General features: G+C 46.6%; 1 protein-coding gene across 2 annotated transcripts in view; it reads right to left on the minus strand.

Annotated features, from left to right (window-relative positions):
* Positions 1 to 12,468, minus strand: part of DROSHA (drosha ribonuclease III) — an 81,065-nt gene extending 68,597 nt beyond the window's left edge. The window contains exons 1-8 of one of the 2 annotated variants that reach the window (XM_082234185.1): positions 12,367 to 12,468; positions 10,417 to 11,294; positions 8,139 to 8,231; positions 7,169 to 7,394; positions 5,173 to 5,314; positions 3,938 to 4,089; positions 2,411 to 2,491; positions 1,547 to 1,633 (exon numbers count right to left, since the gene is read on the minus strand). In XM_082234185.1, coding sequence (XP_082090311.1) covers positions 1,547 to 1,633; positions 2,411 to 2,491; positions 3,938 to 4,089; positions 5,173 to 5,314; positions 7,169 to 7,394; positions 8,139 to 8,231; positions 10,417 to 11,285 — 1,650 coding nt within the window. In that variant the 5' untranslated portion in view covers positions 11,286 to 11,294; positions 12,367 to 12,468. Of the gene's footprint in view, positions 1 to 1,546; positions 1,634 to 2,410; positions 2,492 to 3,937; positions 4,090 to 5,172; positions 5,315 to 7,168; positions 7,395 to 8,138; positions 8,232 to 10,410; positions 11,295 to 12,366 lie in introns of both variants that reach the window. The other variant, XM_082234184.1, reaches the window with a different exon arrangement.
* Positions 12,469 to 12,722: the final 254 nt, after the last annotated feature.

The raw sequence follows: 12,722 nt of genomic DNA on the forward strand, positions 1-12,722 counted from the left end.
TTGGACTCGATGGCCCTTGTGGTCTCTTCCAACTCTATGATTCTATGATTCTAGGTCAGGTAAGCACCTTCTCTCCCCTGGTAGCCCATAGTTTCCATGCTAGGGGCAGAGGAGGGATGGACCAGTGTCTGGCCTTGGTGATGGACAGGCTAGAAGCCAATAAACGGAAACTCAATCCAGATAAGGCTGAGGCCTTGTTTATGGCATCACACTCTCTCTGCATATACAGCTGCTGGATCCATCGGTGTCGCAAAATTGGACGGCCAGGTTGCTCACTGGGGCAGGACACACGGAGCATATTACACGGATCCTGGCTCAACTGCTCTGGCTGCCAATTAGTTTCCAGGCCCGATTCAAAGAGCTGGCTATAAAGCCTTAAACGGCTCAGGGTCGCAATATTATTATTTTCATGTTTATTGGAAGTTGCCCAGAGTGGCTGGGGAAACCCAAACAGTTGGGCAGGGCAATAATAATACAGTGGAACCTCGGTTTTCGAATATCTTGGAAGCCAAACGATTCGGAACCCGAAGGCCAAAAACCTCGAAGCAATTGCTTCCATTTTCGAACATGCCTCGGAAGTTGAATGGCTTCCAAGCCACATTTCTCCCATTTTTTCAATGGATTTTGCTGACTGCCCATTGATCCTCGGTTTTCAAACAATTCGGAAGTAGAACGGTCCTCCGGAATGGATTACATTCGAAAACCGAGTTTCCACTGTACAGTCATACCTCAGGTTACAGACGCCTCAGGTTACATTTTTTTGGGTTACAGATGCGCCCAAACCCGGAAGTACCGGAACAGGTTACTTCCAAGTTTCAGCGGTTGCGTAGGCGCAGAAGTGCTAAATTGCGCTTTGTGCATGCGCAGAGGCATCGAATTGCAACCCGTGCGTGCGCAGACGCGGCGCTGCAGGTTGCAAACGCTGCGGGTTGCAAACGTGCTTCCCGCATGGATCACGTTCGCAACCCAAGCGTCCACTGTAATAATAATAATAATAATAATAATAATAATAATAATAATAATAATAATAATAATAGCTATTACCTCAAGACCACCTCCCTCTGTGTGAACTGACCCATACCCTGCGATCATTATCTGAGACTCTTCTTCATGTTCCTCCTCCACAAGAGGTCTGGAGGATGGCAACAGGAGAACTGGTCTTGTCTGAGGTGGCTCCCCATCTGTGCAATGCTCTTTCCAGAGAGGCTCGCCGGGCGCGTTCATTACATACCAAACAAAAACACTCCTCTCTAAGCAGGCCTTTGGCTACTGAACAGCCTTTTAGAAGTGTGGGGACTGTTATTATATTTCCTGCAATCACTTTATTGCTTTTATTATTATGATGCTACGTAAATCACATTTTTAATATAGTACACTACCCTGAGATCTTGGGGTAAAGGGCAGTATATAAACTGAATCAATAAATAATAACCACAAATAAATATATCCAGCTTGTTCCTATGTCACTTATGTAAGGGCTTAAAAACAAGAGCTTCAAATAAAAACAGACAGGTCTGCTGCTTCCCCGGCTTCATATGATACTTACTAAAAAGTTTGTAGGTGGTGACACTGTAATGCGGTAGTGGAATAATTTTCCGGCATTGTTGGTCATGGGTCGGCAGGGCTTAATAGGCTTTAAGAAACGAGAGAGGAAATAAGAGGGGCAGGTGATTAGGAAAGGTGAATGCTAATAAAAGAAGAGAAAGCAGTCTTCAGCAACCTAATGTTTTCCTGATGTTTTGGACCAAACCCTGCCAGGGAAGGCCGGTGTCCCTCCTCATTAAAGGCCTTAGGAAAACTCTTATTTTCCTTGCTGTTCCCTTGAAGTGTGCTTACTGGACTTCTGGTTTTAGTCAGCATTAGAAACCGAGATATGAAAGCTAGGAGCTAAACGGCATCTTAAACCGAGGTTATGGGCACAACAACAGAATATCTAGGCGCGCTTTTTCATACAAAGCTGAAAATGAACTGCAGCTAAAATATTATGTTCGTTTTTCACATGGTCTAGTCCTTCCCCTGACCCCCCCCCCCCAATATTCTTAAGAGGGTCTCTTCTCCCATCTTTGGAAAGTAGCTGGAAGTGGGGAGGCAGAAAAAAGACCCTCCTTTCCTTCAGTTTTAATCTGAAATTTAGGCACAGTACTGCGCCCAGAACTCAAAAACCACTCGCACCAATGAAATACTGTCGCAAAATGTGCCTGGAACAACAGAAGCTTTGAACACTGGTTTTAATCATAGCTTGTTATTGGATTTTAATATTTTGGGGCAGATTGTTTTATAGTTTATTTCTATGCTTATTTATTAATTAAGTGGGTTTCCCATCCCCCCCACCCCATCATATTGTATTTTACCTGATAAGATGCTTTGAGATCCCTTCAACCGTCCTAAAAGCATTTTAAAGAAACATTACCTCTTCCCCAGGATAGATTCCATGTCTTATTCCCGTTCGTCTGGCTTTCGCACTGCATTTGCACAGAGGTCCATCATTCATCTGTCAAAAATGTTAAAGGAAGATACTGAGTCGAGATGCTTAAAAACAGGAAGAGGCAGCCTGGTTAAGTGCCTGAAAGGTAATGCCTTTAAAAGCAAATTGTAGGCAACACAATGACCATGTACATAAGCAATAGACAATCTTACAAAATTTTATACACAAAAAAATTATTTTCAGTTTATGAAGCAATTCTACATCCTCCCACTACGCTGATGAAGAATTCTACGAAACAGTTGTCAATATCCAGAATCACAGTTCAGTGTTGGACATCATATTTGATGAATACACAAAGCTTCACAGCTTGTCTTTCATCATACAAAGTCTGGTACCTTTCTTCATGTAAAGATTTTCAGAGACTTTGAGACTAAAGATTTCGTTTTGTACTTGTTATGGTTTGAAGGAATTCTATAAAGATTCTCTATTGCGTATGTACATGGTCATTGTGTTGCCTAGACATTGCTGACATTCTCTTTGCAACACAGGGGTTTGTTTGGTTATTTAAAAGCAAATTAGCATACACAAGTTAAGAGTCAATTTTTTTAAAAAATTAAAGCACATGAGCTGAAGCACCTTAACAGACCACAGTACTTCAAAAAAGTATCTCTGAATGCGGCCCAGGTCAAATATTCTTTACCAATGGAAAGTATTCTGCCGGGAGAAATAATTTCTGCCTAGGTTTCACCAGCCTATCACCAGCCATAACCAAGACTTTTTGAAATGTACAGTGCAGCCCTCTATGTGTCTACTCATATGTAAACCCCACCAAATTCAATGGGGCTTGTGGAAAAGTACATATACATAGTATTGGAGCCGTCTCCTGAATTTTGGTGATTGTGTTTTGGCAACTTCAGGTGTGCGCGTACACGGCCACAAGAACAGGATTGAGAGAAGATTGGTTTGTGTAAAACACAGGGTTGGTGGTCACTGGTTTTGGCAAAGTGACTTGATCTTCAATACGGAATAGCAAATTATTATTATTTATTGAATTTATATACCGCCCTATAACAGAGGTCTCAGGGCGGTTCACAGAATAAAATCAAAATGTAAAACCACAAAATGCGTAATCAAAATAAAAACAACAACCCAATAACACCCCCCCAAAAAAAACCCCCACATTTTAAAAGGGCATAGGGTGTCAATCAAATCAAACAAAGGCCTGGTTAAAAAGGAACGTTTTTGCCTGGCGCCTAAAGGTGTATAATGAAGGTGCCGGGTGAACTTCCCTGACGAGAGCATTCCATAGATGGGGAGCCACTACAGAGAAGGCCCTGTCTCATGTTGCCACCCTCCAGACCTCTCAAGGAGGAGGCACATGAAGAAGGGCCTCAGAAGATCTCAGGATCCGGGCAGGTTCATATGGAAAGAGGCAGTCCTGAACTGTTAAGTCACCAGCTGCATAGCCACAACGCAAATGTTTAAGACTGAGCTTTTTTTGGCATGTACTACCTGTCCGGGGTCGTTGTACCACAGCTCCTCGTGCAGCCGGTCTGGGTGAGCCTTCTTCCGCTTAATTTCAGCGATGACGTCAAACACCTCCGAATCCGAACTGCTGGAGCAGCTGTCGTCATCCGAGTCGCACTCTGAGTCACTGGAACTTCCTGTGTTCCCGAGAAAACGTGACACCAACCTGTCCTTTTCCCTCTCCCACAAAACTACGCATTCACCTCTGACCTGAGACTGGAGCGGCGAATGCCCCAGCGGCGTGGCAAAGAGCAAAGTTTCTCTACTTCTTCCTGGCAACACCTCAAGAGTACAGAGTGCTGGTCACTGGCATGCAAGATATAATTTTCTAACTAGCCCCGCTGCTTCCCTGAAATCAAGCTTTTTCTTCAGGCACACGAGTTTCACCTCAGATGGGGCTTTCACAGAAAAGAGAACAATGGTGGCACATAAAAAGGGAAGGGAAACAGATAAAGGGCACTTTGCCTATGCCTCATCTTAGAAGACAGTGGTGCGTTGAAAAAGGATCAAGATAGCGGCAGGGAATCTTTCAAGAGACAAATGGCATTTATAATAAATATTATAATAATTTTTTATTTATACCCCGCCCTTCCTGGTTCAGAAAACCGGGCTCATGGCTGCTAGCAACAAATTTAAAACACTTAATTGAGGCAACCAAAAATCGCATAAAATACAGTATAAAATGTGAATAACAATAAATTCAGAATTCAAAAATCAATTTAGGGGGGGAAATCCATCCAATAAACATTAGATGATCACCAGCGCTAGCTGGCTAGATTAGTCCTATTTGGGCCAGCGAGGAGACCAGGGGAGAATTAGCTGTGGGATCCCAGAGCGGGTAATCTTTATGAAAAGGGGAGGGGGAGGGAAGGAAGGGGAATAAAAGATCAGGCTAAGTTCAAATTGAAAGCCAGGCTGAATAGCTCTGTCTTACAGGCCCTGCGGAAGGAAGCTGAATCCTGCAGGGCCCTGGTCTCATGGGACAGAGCATTCCACCAGGTTGGAGCCATCACTGAGAAGGCCCTGGCCCTGGTGGAGGATAATCTGACTTCCTTAGGGCCCGGGACCTCTAAACTATGATTATTAATGGACCTTAAGGTCCTCTGCGGGGCATATTTGAGGGCCAGATTTGGCCATTGGGCCTCCAGTAGCTGATCCCTCCTGGAAAGTGGCAAGCATTTATTTCTGCGGTGTGTCGCGTGGGTCAGAGAAGTCCTTACCGACATCCTCGTCCAGTTTGGTCTTGGGGGGCTCCCAGGGGGGCCTGGCAGCTTTGGCTTTGGCTTGCCGCTTGCCCAGCTCTTCCTCAAACTTCTCATATAAATCTCGGAGCCGGCTTGTTCCGACGACAGTGGAATCACCCTTGCCATTGCAACCAAACAAAAGTGAAAAGGATTTCAGAAATCAGGAACAGGTAGGTAGCTGTGTTGGTCTGCCGTAGTCGAACCAAAATTTAAAAATTCCTTCCAGTAGCACCTTAGAGACCAACTAAGTTTGTTACTGGTGTGAGCTTTCGTGTGCATGCACACTTCTTCAGATACCAAATCAGGAAGGTGTACATTTTAACAAGGAATGGGGGGGAATTGTAACTTATCTTAAAGAGCATTGCAAACAGTTAAAATCGTTAGTCAGATTGGAATATCACTTGTAGTTTAAGGTTGAATTCCAGACATAATGGAAGAGGTAAAGGATTTGGATTATCATAAAAGATGTGGGAGGAAATGATTAATAATAGGACCCACAAAGAGGAGGGTGGAAATCCAGGAAATTCCTTGGAGTCTTGTTGTTATTATCGATGTTTGACATATCTCTGTAAATTTTTAAGCTGAAAAACTAAATAAATAATTTTATATTTTTTTAAAGAAAGTCAAAAGGATATTCTGAATTGAAAATATTTTGCAACGTCAATTTGCAGTCATGCTGACCCTCGGGAGTGTGTTGCACACACGACGCAACACACACACACTCACAAATGCAACACGTCAATCACATGGGATGATTTACCAGAGACGATATAACAAGCTTTAGTTTCTTCTGGACATTCAGAAAATGAGAGAGTGTGTGATACACACAAACCTAGATCACATAGTGATCATAATTCTTCAAGTGTCAGTGCTTATGTAGCCAAAACAGTATCATCCATATACCAGAGGCATCAACAGCTTTAGAGGAACTACAAGGTTTGAAGTACCCAAAAATATTGATAGATAATGCCCCACCCCACCCCCCAAAAAACACCCCCACCCAGTTAACTAAGAAATGAGCATACACATTGGCCACAGAATGTTGACTAGAGGTTTCAGGAGGGGGGGGGATAGATTGGGTCCCAAGGTAAGTTAACTTAAATTGGGTGGAAGCCTATGCTGCCCTTGAGACTGACCCAGAAACTCCAGTGGGTGCAGAATACCGCAGCGAGACTCCTTACAGGGTCCTCGCTGTGAGATCACATTCACCGGGTGCTATACCAGCTGCACTGGCTCCTGGTGGAGTACAGGATCAGGTTTAAGGTGCTGGTTTTAACCTTTAAAGCCCTATACGGCCTAGGACCCTTGTACCTACGGGACCACCTCTCCTGGTATGTCCCACAGAGGAACTTACGGTCTTCAAACAAAAACATCTTGGAGGTCCCAGGCCACAGAGAGGTTAGGCTGCTCTCAACCAGAGCCAGGGCTTTTTCGGCTGTGGCCCCGATCTGGTGGGACACTCTGCCACAAGAGACTAGGGCCCTGCGGGACTTGACATCTTTCTGCAGGGCCTGCAAGACAGAGCTGTTCCACCAGGCCTTTGGCCAGGGCACAGGCTGACTCCCTCCTTTGGCAATCTTCACAGAACTCTAGCCCAATGGTTGCCATCAATTTGATTTGAATTTATTTTATAATGAAATGATTTTAGAATCTTGTATTATTTTATTGTTGTTAGCCGCCCTGAGCCCGGCTTTGGCTGGGGAGGGCAGGATATAAATAAAAAATTATTATTATTATTACGAAATTTGGGGCAATTCTCCCCAGGCACTACATGATGCAGGAAGCCAACCCTTTCCCCCTAGAAGGGTCTTACAAGGCAAAAGGAGGGAGGAGGAGAACTTCATTAAGTGATCTTGGGATAGCTCAGTCGGTAGAGCATGAGACTTTTAATCTTCGTGGGTTTGAACCCCACCTGGGGCAAAAGATGGTCCTTCTGGTCCCTTCCAACTCTATAAACAGTTCCTCAACATACCACTTGATCCATGGGGTCATTTGAGTAGTAGCTTTCCGAGTGGGTGCAGCGGACCCACACAGGCTTCAGCAGGTCCTCGTCATCTTCCTCATTCTTTTCGACGACAGCCTCATCCGGCTCTTTGTCTTTGATGGAAGTATAGCTCTTCTCCCTGCTGGCGTTTTCCGACCACCTATCCCGGTCGTCTTCCCAGCGAGTTCTCTTCCGGTCTTGACCGGGAGACTGACTGCACAAGAAGACAAGGGAATAAACAATTCATCTTGGGCAGTGAGGCTGGGCTCAATTGTGCACGAGGAGGAGAGATACTCATCAAAAGTTTGCTGCAGCTCATGCCTGAGGTCGTGCTGAAAACTGGCTTCGTATCCAGCCAAACCTTGTCTTAAAGGTAAAGGGGACCCCTGACCATTAGGTCCAGTCGTGACCGACTCTGGGGTTGCAGTGCTCATCTCGCTTTACTGGCCGAGGGAGCCGGCGTACAGCTTCCAGGTCGTGTGGCCAGCATGACAAAGCCGCTTCTGGTGAACCAGAGCAGCGCACGGAAACGCCGTTTACCTTCCCGCCAGAGCGGTACCTATTTATCTACTTGCACTCTGACGTGCTTTCAAACTGCTAGGTGGGCAGGAGCAGGGACTGAGCAATGGGAGCTCACCCTGTTGCAGGGATTCGAACCGACAACCTTCTGATCAGCAAGTCCTAGGCTCTGTGGTTTAACCCACAGCACCACCCGCGTCCCAACCTTGTCTTACCTTCCTTTTACACCATCCCCCAGGTCGGAAGGCGCAGTCTAACACAGGGTTTCTTAAACCTGGGTCTCCAGCTGTCATTGAACTACAGCTCCCATCATCGTTGACCACTGGTCCTGCTAGCTAGGGATGAGGGGAGTTGTAGTCCAACAGCAGCTGGGAACCAGAGTCTGAGAAACACCAGCCTAACAGCAGCTACCCAGCGATAATCAGCTCCCTCATCTTACCTTCCTGTCCTCTTGTGGTCCTTTCTGTAAGATCTCTCGGTGGATGGCGATCGCCGGCTATCGCGGTGCCTGTGTCTTTCTCGTTGTCGTTCCCTTTAAAGAATTAAAGAAGATTTCAGCCGAGAGTAAATTCTAGTTCCAAAACAATAGAACCAGAAAGCTGAATAAACTGCCGAGCGCCCTGAGAGTCATTACGGAAGAGGAAGGAAGTGCCGCCATATTCTCTACCGTGTGGTCACGGTCAGAGGACAATATTGCCACTGCCAGACCAGGAGGAACCAGGTGACCTGCTTAGCCAATAGGGTTCCATCTGCTCTTATAAACCTGACTTTGGCTTAGGTTTTCAGTCTCAGCATTCGTAACTCAAGTATAGGCTCAGCTACTCTGCCCATCTCTGAGCACAGATTTCCCCCCAGACTGCCCGCTGGGACGTATCTGGTTAGTGGTGTTCTCCAAGAATCAGTTGAATAACAAATAGTGGCTTCTTTCTTTATTCTGGCTATTTTCTCCATGAAAATAAAATATAACAACAACAACAACAACAACAACAACAACAATAATAATGGGGCAAGCAATACCAGGAGATAGGGAGACCAGGAGATAGAAAGTACATCAGCAAATGTTATGCAACATGTCTTCCGCTCCTGGTACATTTTCTCCAGAAAACAATGTTCTCAATTATTTCTCTCAACTCATCATTTTTTAAAAAAATATATCAATGAAACAATTTTACAAGATGCAACAATCAACGCATTTGACTCAGACAAGGTTAGGCCCCTTCAATGCATTTTGCTGCCCGAGGCAAAGGGCAAGTTGAAGAGGCCTCCTCAGTCTGTTTAATAGTAGGGCTGGCCCTGGACAAGTGATGTTTATAATGAAACAAGCTGAAAAGTGGTATTATTTCTCAAGCCAGTCACAAGGGATCATCAAAGGATTTCCCACAGGTAAACTGAAAGAGTCCACAGAAGAAGGCAGGAGACTTAAGGCAAACGTGTGAAACGAATTATTCATTCTTAATTATGACCATCCTAAAAAAGCTAAAATTTTCAGCGAAGAATATAACTATATACCTATTGTATTCGAAGTTAACAACGGGACAACAAAAATGGGATTCCTCGTGCTCTATTGATGAACAGGAAGAATAGCATTTGCAACTTATGAACAGACTGCTTGCAGACAAAGACTTTGTTTGGACAAATATGACCATATTTGGAATGAGTTTATACAAAATGCAGAATACTATTTGTATTTACATACGGATTATGACAATAGAATCAAATTTATCGAAGAATGTATGAGGTAGAGTATTTTTCATCTATTGCCTATACTCGTATATTGTTTCTTTCTACACATTTTTATGCCTTTTTGTTTTTAAAATCTTTTTCTTTGCTTCCCTTTATTTATTTATAATCAAAACCTTTTCAATAAAAATATTAAGACCAAAAGAATGCTGTAGCTCAATTCTAGTCAAGTGATGCTATATATAGCACAAAATTCCGGCTAAGCATTTTATATCCAACAGCCAAAATCATGGTAGCTGGAAGCAGGGCTTTTTTTCAGCCAGAACTCACCGGAACTGAGTTCCATTAACTCTTTGGTGTGTTCCGGGACCTCTTTGTAGTGTACCAGCCATCGTATAGCAACCACATGCCGTTCAGGCGGAGAAGCATTCTCCCCCCCCAAAAAAAAGTGTTGTTTCCCCCCTAAAACAACTTTGGCTCCCCCATAAAAAAGGTCAACAACTTAGGGTTGTCTGTCACAAAAAGGGGGAGTTCCCGCACCTCTTTCTGTAGAAAAAAGCACTGGCTGGAAGCATGACTATTATTATTTTTCTAAAGAGAAGGCAATCTCTTGACTTCCGATTTCCAACCGAATAATACACCAGTTGGACTGCGTAATACATACAAACCATGAGTAAACCTATAGACCAGGCATGACCAAAGTCCGTTTTGGGAGCCTAATTGGGTCCCCCAGCCTAACCCTAACAAAAATCTGGCCCTCTCTGAAAAAAGTTTGGGCACCCCTCCTATAGACAGACAACTCTTCTTACTAGTGACAATAATTTTTTGGGCTCTTCTCTTTATGCACACGAGAGGGGTGTGCTGGAAGTGCATGTTGGGACTTTGACGTGGAAGCCTTGGACGCAATTTTGGCTAAGCAACAAAGCTCAGCGCGCAACTGCCGGCCAACCGTTTCCCGTCGAAATAATTGCCTCCACGGCCGAACACACCCTACCAAACCTGGCCTCCTGGCACGAGTCAAACTGGCTGACCTGTACCATTCATAACTTCTGTGACGGGGAGGCGTCCGCCCCCTGACGTAATCTGACCGGTGCCGGCTGCTTTCTTGCCGCCGCCGATCGGGGCTCCTCCCTCGATCCCGCCGATCGCCATGATTGGTGGAGCGGTGCCTCTCCCCGTGCCCGTGGTCTCGGTGGCGATGCTCCTCATAGTGTTTACTTCGCTCCGGAGACCTCCGTTCAGGCTGGGACTTCTCTATCGGATACTGACTAGGGTTGCGGAAATTGCCGCTGTTGTTGTTGCTGCCGCTGCTGTTGGCGTTGTTGCCGCCACTGCCGCCGCCACCCTGGTAGGAGTTTGCATTGTGTGGGTAGCTGTTGAAATTCGGAGGGGGGAAGGACTGCTGTGAATAGGAAGGGGAGTACATAGGCTGGTAATTAATCGGCTGAGGCATAATCGGAGGCGGCATCGGATGTGGAACCGATGGAGGAGGCATCATGTAAGGAAACGCGTTTTGTCCTGCCGCGCCGGTCGAAACAGAAGGGTTTCCAGGATTGGGGGCGGGGGGCGGAGTCGGCGGAAAGCAAGGAGGGAGAGGGAAGGTCTGCTTGACCTGGTGGCCCGCGAAAGGCGGCCTCAGGGGACACTGGGAGATGGCGTTCTGCGGCGACGGGGGCATGGGCGGTGGGTACGGGACGAAATCAGGCCTGGAAGGCATGTAGCTCGTGGTGGGAGGGCTTGCATAAGCCGCCGTGGTCACCGTCGGCTGGTCGTACTGATACTGAGCTGAAGGCTGCTGAGGGTGGAGCTGCCTCAAATTCTGGGGGCGGAAAGTCGGAGTCGAAGTTCGCGCCGTGGCTCCTCCTCGGGAACGGGGGCACCCCCCTCGCCCGGAATGGAAGGACATTGCCTATCTCTGAAAAGAAACCAAAAAGGGAAATTAAAAGACTGTGCACCACGGATGTCCCAAAGAATTCTCGCCATGGCGCCATCATTCCACGTCAACTTCCCAGGGAAGGGCATTTCATTCCCAGTTATTTCAGATAAATTATTATTATTATTAATAATAATAATAATAATAATAATAATAATAATTTGTACTCTGCCCATCTGGCTGGGTTTCCCCAGCCACTCTGTGCGGCTTCCAACAAAGATTAAGAATACATTAAAATGTCACACATAAAAAACTTCCCTGAAAAGGGCTGCCTTCAGATGTCTTCTAAATGTCAGGTAGTTGTTTATCTCTTTGACATGTGATGGGAGGGCTTTCCACAAGGTGGGCGCCACTACCAAGAAGGCCCTCTGCCTGGTTCCCTGTAGCTTTGCTTCTCGCAGTGAGGGAACCGCCAGGAGGCACTCGCCGCTGGACCTCAGCATCCGGGCAGAACGATGGGGGTGGAGACGCTCCTTCAGGTATACTGGGCCGAGGCCGTTTAGGGCTTTAAAGGTCAACACCAACACTTTGAATTGTGCTTGGAAGCGTACTGGGAGCCAATGTAGGTCTTTCAAGTGGTCTCAGCGGCTGCCCCCAGTCACCAATCTAGCTGCCACATTCTGGATTATTTGTAGTTTACGGGTCACCCCCATGCACGTCTGAATGTGCTTCTGGCCAGCAGGGGAGGGGATGAGCAGGACCAAAATCCTTAACTATGAGCTGAGCGGCTCTATTCCTAAAGCATTCCAGGGAGCAAGAAAAGAAACCCGTCTATGAAATGCATGGGTCGCCTCTTTCCAAGCAGAAAGCTGGTAGACCGCAGCCGAGATCCGAGAGCACCGCATATCCATCAGGGACGCAGCCAGGGTTTTTGTTGGGGGTGGGGGAAGGTGCTGGCCTTTTGTTGCGCGGGGAGGGTAGAACCTCCGTTAGCTATGTATTTTTATTGACTTTTATTGATTTAGGGGGGCTGGCTCGCCCTGCCGCCGCCCCTCGTTTGAGTCCTCCCCTGATATGCATGTCTCTTCTTTGCAAACAAAAGCGTGAGACTTACTTGGAAATAGTCGCTTCCTCGCTCCAAGACTTCAGGCACCGGCTGAGCAGCCCAGATCTAGACGGGTGGGGGGGAAATTGTGGAAACCACGCGCACCGGAAGAGAAAAGTTAAGAGGAGGAGCAAAAGCGAAGCCGGAAAGGCAGTTTCGCAGAGGTGCCTGCTGGCGACCAGGGGAGGAAACTTGGCTGGTTGGGGACGCGCTGGGTGGTCCCGTGCACGGACTGGCGAGAGCATCCCAGAGATTTTTCCCGGCCGGCCGACGCTCTCGCTGTCGGGGTTGCTTGCGACGCCGGTGGACTCTGCTCCTCCTCCCTTTCCCGCCATGCTCGCGCGTGTCACGTCGAGATGTGTCCC

The sequence above is a fragment of the Podarcis vaucheri genome (genome assembly GCF_965113315.1).
Source record: "Podarcis vaucheri genome assembly, chromosome: 8".
Lineage (NCBI taxonomy): Eukaryota > Metazoa > Chordata > Lepidosauria > Squamata > Lacertidae > Podarcis > Podarcis vaucheri.